The following is a 19,260-nucleotide window of genomic DNA, read 5'->3' as shown; positions in this document are numbered from 1 at the left end:
AATTTAGACAAACCTATAACGCCTAGTGAAATAGAAACATTAACTAAGTATCCCAAACAACAAAAATGCCCAGAGAGAGACAATTCAGTACAGAATTCTGAGACCTTGAAAGAATGCCAATAATACAAAAATCACTCTGCAAAATAGAAAATGAAGGAAAATTGCCTAATTCATTTTACAAAGTCACAATTAACCTTGCACCGAAACCACAGAAAGACTCAAGAAAGAATTATATACCAATTTCAACCTCATGAACATGTATGCAAACATTCTCCATAAAATACTTGCAAACTGAATGGAAGAGCACCTAAAATAGATCATAGACTTCAATCAACTAAGCTTCATCCCAGAGATCCAAGGATGGTTCAAAATATATAAATAAATGTAATTCATTGTACAAACAGACTCAAAGAAAAAAAAACCACATGATCATCTCATCAGATGCAAAAAAAAGGCCATTGATAAAATCCAACACCACTCCATGACAAGTCTTAAAGAGAGCCATGATTTATACCTATAGTCAACATCAACTCAAATGAAGAGAAACAACACAATTCTAATAAAAATAAAGAACAAGACAAGGTGCTCATTTCCCATGCCTATTTAATATAGTAGTTGAAATCTTAGCTAGAAGAGTGAAACAACATAGATCAAGGGAAAATAAATAGGAAACAAAGAAGTCAGTGTTGGTAGAGATAGGCACGTGGATCAATGGAATAGAATAGAAGATCCAGAAATGAGCCCTCATGTATATGGTCACCTGATTTTTGACAAAGGAGCTGTAAACACTCAATGGAAAAAAAACAGCCTATTCAACAAATGGTGTTGGTCCAACTGGCACTCAGCATGCAGAAGAATGAAAATAGACCCTTTCTTATCTCCTTGTACAAAGCTCAAGTGCAAGTTGATCAAAGATCTCCACATTAAACCAGGTACACTGAAACTATTAGATGAGAAAGTAGGGAAAACCTTAGAAAACATAGTCATAGGAGAAAATTTCCTGAACAAAACACCAATGGCTCATGCTCTAAGGTCAAAGATTGACAAATGGGACTTAACGAGATTTCAAAGTTTCTGTAAGGCTAAGGACACTCAAGAAAACAAAACGGCAGCCAACAGAGTGGGAAAAGATCTTTACCAACACCACATCAGATAGAGGCCTAATATCCAAGGTATACAAAGAACTCAAGAAGCTAGACAGCAGAGAATCAAATAACCCTATTAAAAAATGGGGTACAGAGCTAAACAAAATGTTCTTAATTGAGGAATATCGAATGGCTGAGAAGCATCTAAGGATGTGCTCGACATCATTAGCTGTCAGGGAAATGCAAATCAAAACAACCCTGAGATTCCACCTCACACCAGTCAGATTGGCCAAGATCCAAAACTCAGATGACAGCAGATGCTGGCAAGGATGTGGAGAAAGAGAAACACTTCTCCACTGGTGGTCGGGTTGTAAGCTGGTACAACCACTCTGGAAATCAGTCTGGCGGTTCCTCAGAAAATTGGACATAGTACTACCTGAAGACCCAGTTATTCCACTTCTGGGCATTTACCCCAGAGATGCTCCAACATACAACAAAGACACATGCACCACAATGTTCATAGCAGCTCTATTTATAATAACCAGAAGCTGGAAAGAACCCAGATGTCCTTCAGTAGATGAATGGATACAAAAACTGTGGTACACAATGGAGTACTACTCCGCTATCAGAATCAATGACCTTATGAAATTCTTAAGAAAATGGCTGCATCTAGAGAATATCATCCTGAGTGAGGTAACCCAGTCACAAAAGAACAGACATAATATGCATTCACTGATAATTGGATACTAACCACAGAAAGCTCAGAACACCCCAGAAACAACTCACAGACTATATGAAGTTCAAGAAAAGAAGTCAGTGTCTTTATTTACAGATAATATGATCTTACACTTAGATTACATTTAAAACTCCAAATCTACAGGAGATAAATACATTAAGTAATAAAAAAATTCTCAGGAAAAAAAATCAGTACCCTTACTGTATACAAATGACAAACAACAAGAGAAAACAAATCAAAGAAACAGTGCCTTTCACAATAGTCTCAAAAGAAAATTCTAGGTTTTAACTTTAAGCAAGCAAGTCAGACACTTACATAATAAGAAGCTTGGGCTGGAGAGATGGCTCAGCCGTTAAAGGCTAGGCTCACAACCAAAACATAATAAAAAGCTTTAAGAAGTTAAGGAAAGAAAACAAAGACAACTTAAGATGGGAGGGTCTCCCATGCAAATGAATCTCTCTCTGGGCTTGGTAAAATAAATCTAGCAATCTTAACCAAAAGTAATCAATCCACAGATTCAATAGCATCCCTATCAAAATTTCAACACAGTTCTTCACAGAAATCTAACGGGAAATTTTCAGTTAGTAAAGCTGCAGATTAAAATGAAGCTAGAAAAACAGTTTTCCTGAATAAGGTTATGTAAGACCCAAAAGCTTTGATAAGTATGCTATAGTCCTTATAACCACAGGTTAGGAAGAGATCAAGACACTGGGAGGAGGGGAGAATCTTCAAGGAATGGAAATTAAAATGCAGTTATGGAACAAGTCTAAATGCTGAGGGAGAGGACCAAAAGGAAGGGGGAGAATATGGTTACAGGGATAAGCAACTAACACTAATTGTCATGTGATGGGTCACGTGGAAACAGTAGAATCTCCTTGAAATATGTACATACATGAAAGATATCAAAATGGAGTCACCAAATAACAGATGAGACAGAGCCCCAACTAGTTATCTTTCTGGATCATCTGAAACCTCCAGTGTGTGGAATGAGGTACATTTAGTTGAGTGACTAGTCAAAGGGGTCCCATAGAAATTCCCAAATAAATAAACAAACAAATCTTTAAAAAAATAAGGTATCTGTAAACATTGCGATGTCTGTCTCAAAATAAGAGTTGAAATAAGACATATTACATCTCATACTTGAAAAGTTTCTCAAGGTATAGATCCTACATCAGAACTTATTGTAAATACTAAGAATACTTGCAATCAAGTAGGAAGAACTAATGAAGAATAAAACAAAGCAAATCTAAGTAGTATATCTATCAACAAAAATAATTAACATGGCTGATATAAAAAAATCTTAAATTTTTTTAGTTAAGAGCTAAAAAAATAAGCTAGAAACAAAATCTGTGCAAGTATAATAAAATAATTCTTGGGTCTCAAATTTCCTTCAGGGTGTAGGACATTCATAGGATGTGATGTCATTTGCTTTTAATCTCAACACTCAGAGAAAGGCAGGAAGATCTCCGAGTTCAAGGATAGTCTAGTTTACACAGTGAGTTTCACAACAACCAGAGCTATATGGTGACACCCTGTCTCAAAACACCAAAATAAACAAAATGAAAGCATTGTAGTATGCAAAAGCCACTCACTTTGTAAGAAATATTTTACGAGTCCTACTTATAAGGGAAAGAAAGCTTTGGAATAATTAACATTGATGGTTCTTGTTCTTAACAGTATCCAAGAATTTCCAACTTTTGCTTTTTAGACAGAGAGAAGTCAAGTTAGGACTTTACCAGGATCTGGTTTTGGCAAGTGAAACAAAAAGAAAAATGGTCAGTGTCCTCTCCAGTACCAGGACTCCATTTGCTACTTGTAGTTTCTGCCTTGCAATCAAGAATGAAGGCCATATCAAAGTCCCTAAGCAAGCTCTCCTACAGGGTTCTACTGTGTCATTACTATAAAGTATATGAACTATTCTGATTTGTTATAAATACCTACCAGGTTAGCTGTAGACACAGTTGTGGTATACACACTGGAAGTTTCATAGCCTTGTTCTAAAGAATATAGCCAAAGTTAAAAAAAAAGCATTATTTTTAGTTTGAAATAGCATAAATAATGAAGAATATCAAATTAAATCTAGATCTCACTGACCTGAAGAATAAAGATAATCTCCATGATATCCTAGAAAACAGAGAAATGTGTGTACACTTATCTTTTTAACATGACAGAGCAAAATTGTAATTGCTTTTTCTAGAATTTTATGGGTACATTTTCACAATTAAAATACATAAATACTTGAAAGTGATTTGAGCTTTTCTATTAGTCAAGAGAAGACAAGGTAAGCTGTCAAAAGTAGAAGTTTCTGTTCAAAATTCCCTTAGGTTTCAATATTTTCTTCTATGTACATACCAGAGATGTTTTAACCATCTTTTTAAATGTCACTCAAAATGCCTCATACTTCTTTAATGTACATAAATTCTTCAGGATTGTTTCAATAATACTGTATTATTGACTGGTAGATGGTAAACACAGCAAATTCCATGGTACAGAGAAAGTAACTATTAAGTGTATACAAACAGCTGGAGAGACAACTTTTAGTTTGGTATATAAGAATGGATGTGTTTGGAGGATGATAAAAATGTAGAGTTGATTGTGTGAATGCACAAAAAAGCCCAAGGTGAATTGTGCACTTTTGAGTAAGTAAACTGGTATATAAATTGCATCAGAATTAAGTTTTTAAAAAATGTGTCTGTGCCATTATCAAGAGATAGCCTTTGCCATATTATCAGCTTTTGGATCTTGTTTCCACACATCTAATGCAGGGATGTCATATTTCCTATAACACAGTAAGGATTGCCATTAAATTATAATTATTTACTAGAATTGATGATATATAACACTCAAAAATGTTAAAATGTTTTTAATGCAAGTAAAAGAAAGCTCTTCGGGTATGTGAGCTCTGGGATTTAAACTTTGCTCCTCAGATTTGGCATAGCAGCAGTTATACCCACTAAAGCATCTCACCAGCCCCAATCTTACTTATACTTCTTTAAAGTTACTAGAAAAAGTGTGAAACACCAAAAACATTTCCATGTTCTGATATACAAATGCTATAACAATCATCTTTTCAAAGAGTACTGAGCACTAACTGACTCACCATTATCACAGTGGTTATTATTGTCTTCTGAATTTAAAGTCGGTTTGCATGAGTTATAGCCCTGTCTTGTAACACAGTATCCAGAAGTAGCAGGAACCATCGAATTGGAACCACCATTGTTCTGTACCAAAGACATATACATACAGAATTCCTCCTGTATTAGTCAGATAAAGGCTAGAAGGATGTTCTAAAAGTCAGTTAATAGAAACTAAATTTTGATATACTACTATAAGAGAAATAAGAGGCTGTTTCAATACTTTAGACTTCAACATAGGTGAAGCAACTTTAAAACGTGTATTTTCTTAACTTTAAAGCTCTAAGGTGATAACTTCATAGTATCTGAGAACTTTTACTAAGTTCTTCATACAAATGTTAAAAATTAGGGCTGAGGTTCAACACCTTATATGTGCCAGGCCATAGTTTTGATCTCTGGAGTTGGGTAGGTAGGGGTCAAAATCATATATATAACATTTCTCCATAAAACCTTAAAAAGCTTTTTAAGTGAAGTTTTCACCCACTTACAGGTAAAGTTGAATAAGCAGTCTCATTCCCTTCTTCAAGTGCATAAAATGTAACAGTTTCTTCCACTCCATTCTCTGGAGCAAAACCATATTGGCATCCCTTATTTGTGCAATTCATCTGACGATGGCTACGCCTAAAAGAACTTAATTTGAAGATCAAAATGGGAAAATAAGTTAAAACATGATAGTAGTTTGCTTCTAATTTTTCAAGGAAAGACAAATCTCAAAGCAGATGTTCTTAGGTTTAATTTATATGTATGTATGCTTTGCTTGCATGCATATCTATATATGTGTGTTTGGTGCTTGTACAGAGGTCCAAAGGTATCATATCCTCTGAAACTAGAGCTGCAGATGCTTGTTAGCTACCAAGTGGGTACTGGGAATTAAATCCAGGTTCTATAGAAGGACAGCCAATACTTTCAATCCCAAAGCCCTCTCTCCAGCCACAAACTGAGGTTTTAGAAAGTTGATGCACATCAACATTGCTTAGCAATAAAGCCACACCCAGATGTTTTCCTTTAACTTACAACACTCACCGAGATCTATAGGAGACATTATCATAGTTCTGGCAGCACTTTCTGCTTGGGCCAGGACAAATCCCAACTTTAGGATTTGGCATGCTTTGCCTTTTTACTAACTGAGATGAATCCCTAAGAATAAACATAAAGAAAAACAATTACTTAATTCTTGCCAGTCTCAAGCAGAATCAACAAAGTTTTCTGAAAACATTCAACAAGACTTTGCTAATGGGCCTATACTGTATTAATGGATACAAAGACATATTTTATATAAACATTCATCTCAGATGGCATCTTTTATCATCTCTTCAATGCTTCACATTTCTCTAGACAATGAAAATATAAATATGCCAATGGGTAAGGGTAAAAATGCATCAGTACTATGCTCTCTATTATAAAAGTTGTATTTTTTCAATTTCACTATAACTCAGCTAAGGAGTTGTTTCTAAAAACCCAAAGACAAGACATACATTATCATGAAAATCAGTGAATTCTTACCTGGGCATCCCATATCCCCGACCTTGCCTTTGAGATGAACGTTGAGGGTAAAAATGTTCACTAGACATAATATGGCCAGCTGTCTGTGAGTAGTAAAGTAGAGGGTCATGCCCATAATGCATACTATGCTGAATCCTAGGTGGGACAAGGGGGTTCCCCCTGCTATAAGCCATAGTCATGTAAATCTCTTTCCCTCGAAATTTCTTGAACATCTTCTTTCGTTGCTTCATGTTCATGTCTGTCATTACTGTCAGAAAATACATAGTACATAAGGTTTATAACAAAAGTAATAGGTCCTGTACCTTTGACCTCATCATACCTTTAAGCTTTCAGATAGACACTTTCCTTAGGAACAGATCAAATATGTAAGTATAAGGTAGAAATTCATCTAGTTTTTAAGGATATACTTGATATTCTAGTTGGAAGGGCAAAAGAAACAGTTCATTTCTATACTTACGGGTATTTCAATACTCAGTATTTCAACCCTCTCATTAGTACTTATAGATATGGTCATCTAAAATATTTAGTCATCTAATTACCTACAGTATTTTTCTCTACAAAATTATGTTGAATACCTCTGGTTGCTTTTTAGATGTCTTCCTACTTTGAAAATATTTAAAATCTATATCACCTTAAGTTTATATGAGGTCAACCAACTCCCTCCTATGGAGTACATCTACCAATGTCCAAAGACGCATTGTTACAACTACACAAGACGTTATTAAAATCTACAGCTCAAATGATAAGGACCACTCTAGAATATATATAGGATAACCCTTCTCTCCGCCACCATTAGCTACTGAAATACAGTAGTGTGAAAGAAATACTACTCTATAACAGGACATATGGGATATCTTTTGAAAGTACATTATTTTCTCTTTTTGGCTTTTTGAGACAAGATCTCTCTGGGTAGCCCTAACTATCCTGGAACTCACCGGGTAGACCAGGTTGGCCCTGAATTCACCAAGAACCCCTTGCCTCTGCCTCCTGAGTACTAGGACTAAAGGCCTGTATCACCATTGCCCAGCTAAAAAGTATAATTATTTGTAAGTAAAATAAACTGCAACAGAAAACAAAATCCACAAGAAAAACATTTAGGATACAAACCTATTTCTGGGAAATAAGCTCCAGTTATAGCCTGGTAACCTCTTCCGTTATGAATTGGTATAGCATTCCAGGAAGGAAGAAGTGCCACTTGGTTGACTGGTTTGACATTGGCCATCGGAATTGAATGCCTTGAAGTAGAAAGTATCATGTAGCCATTATAACACACATTGAACTCATTCAATATACTAGCGTACCCCTCTTGCTTCCCTTTTAAGCACATGACCTTTTCTGTTTTTCTTGGAGACAAGGTCTTCCTATATAGTCTTGGCTAGCCTAGAACTCACTTCATAGACCAGGCTGGCCTCAGACTCAAGAGATTTCCCTCCTCAGACTCCTGAGAGTTAGATTTAAAGCATGTGCTGCCACCCATGGATCAAGAACATTTTTGTTAAGTCTGTTTACACTCCTTTCCCACATATTTGTTTTTTTTCTCTTTTAGCTTAGACAATCTAAATATAGTTTATATAACTTCACGTTTGTTAGTATATCAGATCCAGAAGAAATATGGTAGACTATTTCCATGAAAGAGGGTATTTCCTAACCTGACTCATATGAGGTGTGGGTATATAAACTACAATTACTCTGACCAATATAAAGTAAAATATCTTTACATGTATCAAATACTGTGTCATGGTCTCATTTTTTTTCTTGTCTGTAATCATGAAAGCATGTTTCAGAAAAAATCCTTTAGCGTCATGCTGACTACAAACTCAAAGCTACCTGCACAACTAGTTAAGACTGTCTCAAAAGGGCTGGAGACATGGCTCAGTGGTTAAGAGCACTGACTGCCCTTCCAGAGGTCCTGAGTTCAATTCCCAGCCACCACATGATGGCTCACAACCATCTTTAATGGGATCTGATACCCTCTTCTAGTGTATCTGAAGACAGCTGCAGTGTACTCAATATACATAAAATTAATAAATAAATCTTTAAAAAGGATTGTCTCAAAATAAAAGGTAATGGCATACATATAAATAACCTATAAACTAAACAGGTTATATTTAGGGAATATATACACACATGTGCATATAACAGTAATTAATGAAAAAAAAAAGTCCATGAGTTTGATTAAAGAGTGGTAGTATAGGTTAGAATTTAGAGGGAGGAAAGTGAAGGAGGAAATATAATTATATTGTCATCTCAATAAAATTCCTTTAAAAAGTAGTAACAAGGTCTGGGGGAAAACACCTATTTTGACATTTCATTTTTAACATTTACTTTTATTAATCAAAATAATTAGCTCAGCAGATAACAATTCTGGTTCTCTAAACTAGCATCCTGGAAATTTTCAATTTAATGAGTAAGCACCTGGCAACTTTAATAGCTATACAGTCTTACCTTTCTGCAAATTCCTCAATGAAAACTAATACTGAGGTTTTATCATTGTCAATTTCCTGAATGTGAGCATTATAATATTTTCCACCTGGTTCCATGCAAACCTGGAAGACAGGAAAAAGGAATTGTATAATTATTTAGTCTTGTCCACTGACAAATCTGTGCTTAATCAAACAACTACTTCTCCAAATGTCATTCAATGTCTACTTCCTTAAAGTAACTGAGATCATGGCTAGTCTATGGCGCACTCATCAGCTTAAATCTAAATATCATAAAGTATGTAATTAAAATGTAATACAATACAAACAACGAAATCTTTCCCAGCATTTTGTAAAGAAGCTTGACCAATGTCTTTGTTGCTGTATTAAGGACCCAATCCAGAGTCTTAGACATGCTGGTCAAGTATTCCACCACTGAGATATATACCCTTAACCATTCTTAGTACAGCTATAAAGCTATAACGCCTACACTTAAACTTATGATTTTCCATCCAAGGCTTCCTAAATGCTATAATAAACAGGGATTAGTAAGCCCAGGATGATCGATTATTGATTTACAGTACAATGTTACAGAAACAAATCATCATCTTTGAAGGAACTAACCTGACACTTGTCTCCTAAGAAGTAATATCTTCCTCCATACTCCATGCACTCTGCTTTTTGAAGTTCTATAAGAAATAGATAATTAAAGTTCAATTTCAACTTATTTCTTTCTTACTGCATATAAGTTATCTCATATTAACAAAATATATCTAACAATGCTATCATTAGAAGAAAAATGTCCCAAAATGTCATTCTAACAACCTCGATGAATTATTACTATGATCACTTTATTAAATGACCCTATCAGAATAGTTCTGCACTTTAATACAGGTTTATACTCTGGTTAAACATCAAAGTCAATTTTGAAAGTAATACCAGTCCCATGCACAAGTGTGTATCCATTTATGTATATTACTTCTACTTCATTATACAAGGTCTTAGCTTCATCCTAATTAACTAGACTGAATTCAAAGTTCAAGGAGTTGAATGTGAGACATTTATTACATCCTTGTGGACAGTATATTAAAGTCTAATTTGATAAATTCAGTTATGTATCTAGAGCAATCAACAATCTATTAAGAGTTCTTTTTTGTAAGTATGTTCTATAAAGGGCCAGACAGCAAATTTAAATATCCTAGGCCACCAAATTTTCAAAAGTACTCAAGGCAGGTAAAAGCAGGTGAGGCACTTGTCACTGAACACTCCAGTAGACAGATTAAAAGTGTGGTAGTAACAAACACCTTTAATCTCAGCACTTAGGAGGCAGGGGAAAGAGATCTGAGTTCAAGGCCAACAAGATCTACAGAGCAATTTCCAGGACAGCCAGGACTACACAAACTCTGCCTCATTAAAACAAGAAAAAAAGAGAACAAAATTTGTACTCCAATTTCCCATGTAATCCACCACAGAATCTCACCTAACCATGTATACAGATAACATACACAAAAAAATAAACAAATGTAATTCATGAAAACATTTCATTCTCCTATAAAACTAATGAACACTAAGGTTTGAATTATGTAATTTTCATGTCTTACAACTTCTTATAGTTTGATAAAAACCTTATCTTATTAGGAATAACTTGCAAGATAATCCCCTGTATCGATCAGGATTCAGTGGTATCCTGCTGATACATTTTTACCTTTTCTAGTGTCCAACCAAGCATCAAATTCTATGTTGCGATAGATTTCTGGATCCAGACCTTTTAGCACCTTATAGGGAAACAGCATCCTTGATGGATTTTCTGGAACCTGAAACAAAAACAGTCATGCTATAAACTCATAATCTTTAAAAATCATTCTTTCATGAAGAATGAATAAAGATTTTCTTTCTTTAAAAACTAGGGGACTAGAGAGATAGCTCAACAGTTAAGAGTGCAAGGTGTTCTTTTACAGGTCCTGAGTTCAAATTCCAGCAACCACATGGTAGCTCACAACCATGTGTAATGGAATATGATGCCCTCTTCTAGCACAAAGGTATACATGCATTAAATAAACAAACCATACATAACCCCCTTTTGCTATTAAAACAATATAGCACAAAAATTTACTCTATGTATTTAAAAACAAGACACTAAAAGAGCAAGACAGGCATAAAACCAACTAGGCTTTACATATAGAAATATGTTTCTTTAACTTCCAGAAATGATGATTAGCACCTGATTTTATAATTATAGTCCACTGTTGATAAAAGCAATGTAAGAATATTGATTATAACAAATTTGTGTACTACTACTTTAATTTTAAAACAGCTTATAAAATTCCTCAAAGGTTCAGAGTCAGTTTAAAAAATTCTAGTACTTATGAATAAAACTCGCAAAATACATATTTTACACTTTTAAGAAAGTAGGATTTCCATGAAGGAAAACATAGACTACTTCTTTCCCAGCTTTATAGAATTAGAATAAAACTATCTGAATACTATCAAACCTTTAAAAATTCAAGTACTGACAAAAATGTATTCATATACTGTTATGCAAAAATGCTATTAAAGTCTGCACATTTATCTTTTTTTAAATAAAGTTGTTCAATTAAAATAAATAAATAATAAATAAAAATGACATCTTGTTTTACATGTACTTTATGCTCATTTTAACTAGTAAGATTTTAAGGCATATTATCAAACCTTTAAAAAAAATCAAGTACTGACAAAAATGTATTCATATACTACTGTTCGCAAAAATGCTTTTAAAATCTGTACATTTATCTTTGTTTTTTAAAATAAAGTTGTTCAGTTAAAAAAAGACTAGACTATCTGGTCTTATTTTAAATTATGGTGTTTCAAGGCAAGTGCATGAACATTCTTTGCCTGAGAAAGTATCAAACCTTTTGTTTTTCTGTTCCTTGCTTACTGCCTTCTGGTGTGCTTGCAACAGTGGAACTTGTGACACTGGTACTTTCAACACTGGAACTTGCGACACTGGAACAGGCACCAACCTCTTCAATTCTAATTGAAAAGATTCAGAGAAAAGAACATTATATAGATGCAGCAATTATTGGTCTCATGTCTGAAAACTATGCCATTACTCAGTGACAAATTAGCTCAATCCTAAAATATAAAGCAGGTAAATTTTCAACACATCTTTTTAGGTTTCTGTGTTAAGTATGTGTTATATAATACTTGACATTATTTTCTAAGATGGCCCCTGTGATCCTGACTTCTAATGTTTATAGCTCCTGATTCCTAGGCCACACAAATACATACATACATACATACATACATACACACACACACACCCATACCTAACTTGGTGATCTGCCATTCCCCTGCTGCCAGTAGAAAAGTAAGCAGCCATATTCACCAAGCTGAGTGTAGGTCACTCCTCCCACCAGCCAACAAAATGGAAAAACAAACAAAGCTATTAGCCCACTAGGTAGAAAGAACTAAATGCTATCAAGAACCATTAGTAGGCATATCCCAAAGTTTCAGTTAAGACCTCACTCCTGGTCAACTCCTTCCTTCATTAGTCTTCTGACATCAACACCAAAAGCAGCTAAGCATGGAACTTCTAAATCACACAATTGTAAGATCACTGTTGTGGTAAGCTGGCAGTTTTTAGTAATATGACCTTGTAACTACTGTAGCATCCATAAATCCAAAACCCTTAAAGAATCAGCAAATGGAGCAATTTTCATTTTGATAAGATTCCTCATGGTCCCAAATAAGCTTCAAGAACTATTCTTCTGTGGGTAAGCAAGATGCCTCAAGTGTGTAAAGGTTCTATCTGCTAAGCCTGATCAACCTGGGTATAATATTTTTTAAAGCAGCTTCTTAGATACAACCTGACCTCAAATGTGATAGGAGAGGCCTAAAGATCTGTATAATCAACAATGAGTAATTTGTGTACAGCTAAATTTCAAGAAATGCTAATTCTATAGTCTCATATCTCTTATACTGAAAAAAGGATTCTAATTTGAATTATGTCCTTTCATTAAAAACAATATATCTCTTAACAGACATGCACGTACATATAAAATCAGACTATTTCTACTTTCAGATAATAACTCAAAGAAATATTGCAATCAGAGTTGACTATTTCTACTTTCAGATAATAACTCAAAGAAATATTGCAATCAGAGTTAACCCTTATATTTTAGTACCTATCTTGGGTTGAGCTCTTTTGATCAGTGCTGCCTTCTACATTTCCAGTCAAAGCATTATGTTTGTTTCTCCTGGAACCACTTCGAAACAAATCAACTGCAGTTTTCAATGTGTCTTCATCCACAACAAATACATCTTTATAAAGAAGTTCATATAATATAGCTGAAGGAAGAAAAAAAGCGAAAATCCCAATTGTCAAAGACTCTTCATATCAATGTGAATACACTCATAACCCAACATATAAGTTCCACAGGTACCAACAATGTTTTAAGTCCTTCAGTTTAAAGACTGATAACAAATCATCTGAAATCACACACACACACACACACACACACACACACACACACACATAAAAGCCCTTCATATACCTTGACAAATTCCTGCTGTTGATTGGAATTCTTTTGAATACACAGAATCATAATGGCCATTATTTGAATAACAGAGAAGTATCTGAAGAAAAATATACAGAATATGTGAGTGTTAACATGTCTTATAGTCATAAAAATTAAGTTGGTAATCAGCAGTTGATAACTAAATAGAATTTTAATCTTACAAGACACTTAACCAATCTTGATTTAAAATATACAATCTGTAGCTCATAGTAAAATTTTAACTACAATTTTTAAATATAAAGATTGAAAACACCTAAGGTTATACTACGAACCCCAATCACATTCCTGAGAGATTTGAAAGGGTGGGACTCTGGGAAAAGTACAATCAGGATATAATGTGAATAAATAATTTAATAGAAAGATTTTAAAATTAGTATTTAGAGGTAAGTTCACTGAAATTCAAAACGTACTGTAAACAAGGTTTTAAGAAATATGGTGCAGGTTGGAGAGATTGCTCAGTGGTTAAGACCACTGACTGCCCTTCCAGAGGTCCTGAGTTCAATTCCCAGCAACCACATGGTGGCTCACAACCATCTGTAATGGGATCTGATGCCCTCTTCTGGTGTGTCTGAAGATAGTGACAGTGTGTTCATATAAATAAATGTTCTAAAAATATCTAAAAAATATAGTGAATATATAAAAGGATATATATATATATATATATATATATATATATATATATATATATATATATACACACACACACAATAAAATATATAACCAAATTGTTAAAGAGACACTAAGCCAGCACACCAATACTTTTATAATATTCTTTTATCTGTATGTTTGAAACTTTTTGTATCAAATAAAGCTTCACTTAAGTATTCTGTATAAGGACAATCCAAATTTTCAGCAAGGCCCATTCTACCCCTCTGCACCACATTTCCATATTTGACTAATTAAATCTCCAAAGGGTCTCTTGCTTCCACAGTTTTGCACATAAGGTTTCCCCTGAAAAGACTGCACTTCATACTTGATCAATTTATTTTCTTACTGGTTCACTACCACCATGAAGCATTCTAACTTGCTGAGAGCAAGGAGAGTCTTCCTTCTTTGTCCCTTATATGTATTATTTGTACTAGAAAACTTGTTGACTACAGTTACTGTTTCACTAATTAAATCAAAAGGGTTATTTCTAAATATTGTGGTGAGCCAGCATCATCATCCAACTTTAGTCAGCATTGATTTTCCTACCTTGTCTTCAAAGCCATTATCTGTGACTTGGGTTGGTGGCTTTCCAGGATAATGATAAAGAATGAAATCTCGACTATACAGATAGAAAACAAAGGAAGACAGGAAAAGATTGTATTTATATTTAAGTAGCCTTTAACTTTTCTTAATTTTTCCACGAAGTGATAACATCAAAATATAATGTGTAAATTTGAGGGATCATTCAACTAAAAGTATCTAAAAACTTCTGCCCCATACTTTTACATTACAAGTGATACTGTCCTTGCAGAGCTTAGTGGCACAGGCCTTTTCTCCCAACACTTGGAAGGCAGAAGCAGACAGATCTCTGTGAAGTCAAGGCCAGCTTGGTCTATCCAAAGCTAGTCCAAGCCAGTCAGAGCTTGTTACAGAGAAACCCTGTCTCAAAAAACCAGGAACATATTGCCTAATAACATATAAAATATATAAAGTATTTAGTAAGTTTTAAAAAATAGCTATTCTAATTTCCTACAGGATATGTTACCAGTTCAGCATTTTCAGTCTTAGTTTGTCTAAAGATCTTGTTGTGTAGCCCATCATGGTCTTGAAATCAAGATAATCTTTCCTCTGCCTCCCTGCTCAGTGCTAGCATTATAGCCATGTCCCAATATACTTCTGCCTTCCTTTTCATCTTCCTTTCAGACAGACCCAAATTTTAGGACAGAACTAAAAAGGTTATTCACCCAAGAACTGTTATCAAATGGATTTTGCTCATTCCTTTTTGTTCGGCATTAACTTATTAACTCTCAAATTTAATGAGTTCTAAAAAGAATTCTGATAGACATCATTCCCATTCATATTCATATATTCTCTCTTCCATTCTCCCTTTGACCCCTTTCTTTGTTACAACTTACTGATAAATTAGAGAAAGAGCTCTTAGTTCCAGCTGGCCAGCACTCTCCTAAAGACAGAGTTTTGAAAAACATTTTAGAACTCTTAAGTAGTTTTTACAAGTTCAGCATGAATAACAGAAAATTAAGATAGCTATGCAATAATATAAACAATTCAAAATAATCAACCCATAGCTCTTCTTACCATAAAAGCATAAAAATGTAACTCCTATTTTTTAAAGGGTAGGCAAGATATTTAGTAAATGTCTAAGTAAAAACCAATTAACATAAACAAACATTTTTAAACTATGGATGACACCCACAAAACAAAAAAAAACTTAATTGTTAAATTTTAATTTAAAAAAAAATAAAATCACAGCCACATTATCACACCCTTCTTCACTAAAGTGAAGTTTGCTAACATTGTCCTTTTTACAAGCACTGTGTAGTCTCAGGAGGCCACAGAAATGTTAAACATAATTCTCAATATTCAACATAAAATCAGTCATTGCATCTTACACAATAATTATTTCACTCAATACAGCTGAGTCATTATAGCCATAGGAGTATGTTTAGGTTACTATTTCAAACAACTATGAAGAAGATATCCTCATATTCGAACTTACCTTGGGATCTCCCAAACGTTCCAGATATTTCTCAAAAGATCCCTCCACATACTTCAAAAACAAAACAAACTTGACTTAGTCAAATCATAGTATTATGGCAATCCAATTATAGTCTATATTTACCACTATCTCATGAGATTTTCCTTTTATTTCAGATTATAATATACTTTTATTTTAGACCCAGGACATGCAGTTTTAACATATCAAAGTGAACCTGGCCTGCAGGCTTTCCCAGCATCCCTCAGACCCTAACCTGTGAAAGATGAATGCTCACATACCATACCGTCCATGCAGAACTTTCCAACCCAATGGCTGGGTTTCTCTCAACCACCTGCTCTTTACTATACAATCCAGACTTTTTGTCTCACTTCACCTCTCCTCCTCTCCCTATCCCCTCCCTCTCTCCACAGCTCTCTGTGCATGTCTGTTTCTACTGCCCTCTCTTCATCTCTCTACACTCATTTTCTCTGCTCCAGCTGCTCCCTCTCCCCCCACCCCCTCTGGTGCTTGCCCTGATGCTCACAGTTCACTCGTGTAGTCTCCGTCTTCCTCCACGTCTCCTTCTCTCCCATTCCCCCCTCCCTCTCTCCATCTCTACTTCACTGACCCCCTCCTGTGTGGTCTGTGAAATAGCTCTAATTGGACATGAACTGGCTCATTTGTCAGCAGAGATCAACTAGCAAGCAATAAAGAGAGTAACTTAAAATAGTGCAAATTTTGACCACGAAACTTCCTTAATGAATTAAGTGACATTGAAGATAATGAATTTATCTAACACACCCAAAGGTTCCCAAAGACCTAGTTTTCTCTAACCAAAAACAGGTATAAACACAGCATTAACTCTACAAGAGGGAAATGGAAGAACAGGCTTTTAACAATGTGTTTTACACATCTTTTGTTAGTCAAAATATAGTCAAGGAAGCAACACCCTTAATTTACAAGTTTGTTTTAAAATGCAGAGATCTAATGCCACAGCACTAACTCCTGGAGTCAGAGTTAGGTTAACAAAAGCTCCACTGTGCACAAAATACTTAAGACTTGTATTTCAATACCAGGAGCACTACTTCCCCCAGGCGTCGGGAAGACTATAATCAACAAGATTTAAAGAAGCATTTACAGGATTTTAAGTCACTATTGAGAAAATTAAAGACAAACCTCCAAGGGCTTTAAGGCAAGTCAATATACAGTCAAAAGAATCAAGTAGTAAAAGTCAAATTTAACCTTGATAAAACTTCAATTAACAAATATCAAGCTACAGAATGTGTACAAAGATGTTCTATAAAGGTTATTTTAAAGTCAACCATAGGGGGAAAGTTTCAATTCCCACAATTTGTAATACTAAGACTAATAAACATTTCCTTACAACTAAATTTTACAAGACTATTCAAATTGGCTGAGGAATAGTGAGTATAGATTAAAATGAACATTTCACAATATTTCCAAAGTCAAATCTAACAAGAAAAGTGGTTTGAACAATATAAAACTGCGGTCAAACATAAATGTTACAGTCTTGGGTGTCTGTTTTTAGTGTAGAGGAGGAAAACAGACACTTCTTTTAGTCACTGTTATTCTGACAGTCTCCCTGTACTGCTTAGACTGGCCAGGCTGGATTCAGCATCCAGAGTACTGGGATGAGAGATTGGTGCTGGATTACAAACCCACAACAGGCCATTCTTAGATTTAATCACCATAAAGCAGTACTTTAATTTGAGGAAGAGGTACAAAAGCATGCTAGCTCTTGTCAGGAAGTCAGCTTACAAATAGTTGATTACTGAGAAAATATGTGTGACAATTCAGTTTTTGTACTAGGTACTAATAGTTCTCTTTGCCCGTTTACTATATACATTACCAACAACTCTCTTCAGTGCATATATTCTACTTACAGACTCAAAAGCTTGTTGATTTTCCTTCATATATGAGACACAAGCTCTCCTGATATGTAAATGGTGGATCTGGCTGTGAAACAACTATAAAAGAAAAGACTAACTCACTGCCATGTCATTTCAAATAGAAGTTTCTAAATTAAGAGTACGAATTAGACATTTAGTTTCCTAAACTAGAGCACATGTTGGAAACAGAAATTAAATTAAGTCCAGCTGCTACTGCTACTACACCTGATCTTAGCCAAAGGCAATGAAGCCATGCCTCCTTATGTTATTTTAAAAAAAAAAAAAAAAAAAAAAAAAAAAAAGGTCTTTAGTGAGAATGAGGGTTAATGATTCTGTCCTGGACTTTCAACTTTTAAGTGTACAGGCTATAAATCTTTTTCTTATGTACACAAAGTAGGACATGCATACAAAGGTTTTCTTTAACCTCACATTAATGTACCCCTCCCCCATTACAAACAGGCAATAAAGAACAAAAAAGTAGCAACTGGAGAGCAGTATTTGCTCTATCAGCAACAGTACAGTATTCAGTCTGTACTTCTCAAGCAGGCCTCATGTTTTCAATAAGAAATGGAAAATAGAGTTTTTGACTTTCAATATTCTACAGATTGAACTATTCGACCACACCACACCTGTCTGGAAACTTACAAACAGGACATTATTCAATGGTCACGCTTATATTTACCTGCTCAGAAATAGCACGAAAGAGGCAAGAGGCATCCTTGGCAATCACCTTTCGAAACAGCCCTAAACTGCCTAAATATTCATCCATTGATGCCTCACTCAAAGACTTCTGTCCGCAGTACTTTTTCCATCCTTTATGCATTGTGCATGGGATGAGGAGAAAGGTACAGAGGGGCGGAAAAGGAAAACACAGAACGCAGGGAAGAATAGGCAGTGGCCAAAAGTACTGGAGCTTGTGTAGGCAGGTATCCGAAGCAGCTCAAGGTCTAGGCAGAAGGCAGTTGCGGCAGGGCTGCAGAATCTTGGCACTTCCCAGAAGCACAAGCAAGAGGCTGACTGGCGCAGGACAAGACAGGACCCTGTGGAAAAACAAAAAAGGAAGAGCAGATGCTCCAAAGAGTAAGAAACTTGAGGAGTCAAGGGAGGAAGAAGGTAAATGGTTACAGAAAGGTGGGACTACAAAATCAACTCAAGGCATAAAAAGTGACTAAGCAGCTGAACTCCAGAAATCTAAAGAGCTCAGGGAAGCTAGCTGCTTCAGGAGGCTGCAAAGGAGATTACAAAAGACTCAGGTGTGTAGAAGAGCCTACT

The 19,260-nt window shown here is 35.1% G+C and overlaps 1 protein-coding gene across 1 annotated transcript in view; it reads right to left on the bottom strand.

Moving 5' to 3' along the window:
• ALG13 (ALG13 UDP-N-acetylglucosaminyltransferase subunit) overlaps positions 1–19,260 on the bottom strand; it is a 50,461-nt gene that overhangs the window by 15,772 nt on the left and 15,429 nt on the right. The window contains 22 exon segments of the mRNA XM_080909688.1: positions 3,763–3,818; positions 3,916–3,945; positions 4,922–5,042; positions 5,444–5,585; positions 5,979–6,092; positions 6,459–6,705; positions 7,566–7,693; positions 8,904–9,004; positions 9,503–9,567; positions 10,584–10,692; positions 11,767–11,887; positions 13,042–13,204; positions 13,411–13,492; positions 14,629–14,701; positions 15,498–15,544; positions 16,100–16,150; positions 17,983–18,066; positions 18,671–18,872; positions 18,874–18,921; positions 18,923–18,956; positions 18,959–19,009; positions 19,012–19,028. Of these exon segments, the coding sequence (XP_080765814.1) occupies positions 3,763–3,818; positions 3,916–3,945; positions 4,922–5,042; positions 5,444–5,585; positions 5,979–6,092; positions 6,459–6,705; positions 7,566–7,693; positions 8,904–9,004; positions 9,503–9,567; positions 10,584–10,692; positions 11,767–11,887; positions 13,042–13,204; positions 13,411–13,492; positions 14,629–14,701; positions 15,498–15,544; positions 16,100–16,150; positions 17,983–18,066; positions 18,671–18,872; positions 18,874–18,921; positions 18,923–18,956; positions 18,959–19,009; positions 19,012–19,028 (2,086 nt within the window).

Source organism: Micromys minutus (genome assembly GCF_963924665.1).
Source record: "Micromys minutus genome assembly, chromosome: X".
NCBI classification, from domain to species: domain Eukaryota; kingdom Metazoa; phylum Chordata; class Mammalia; order Rodentia; family Muridae; genus Micromys; species Micromys minutus.
The sequence above is the reverse complement of the archived record's forward strand: the minus strand, read 5'-3'. Positions and strand labels throughout refer to the sequence as shown.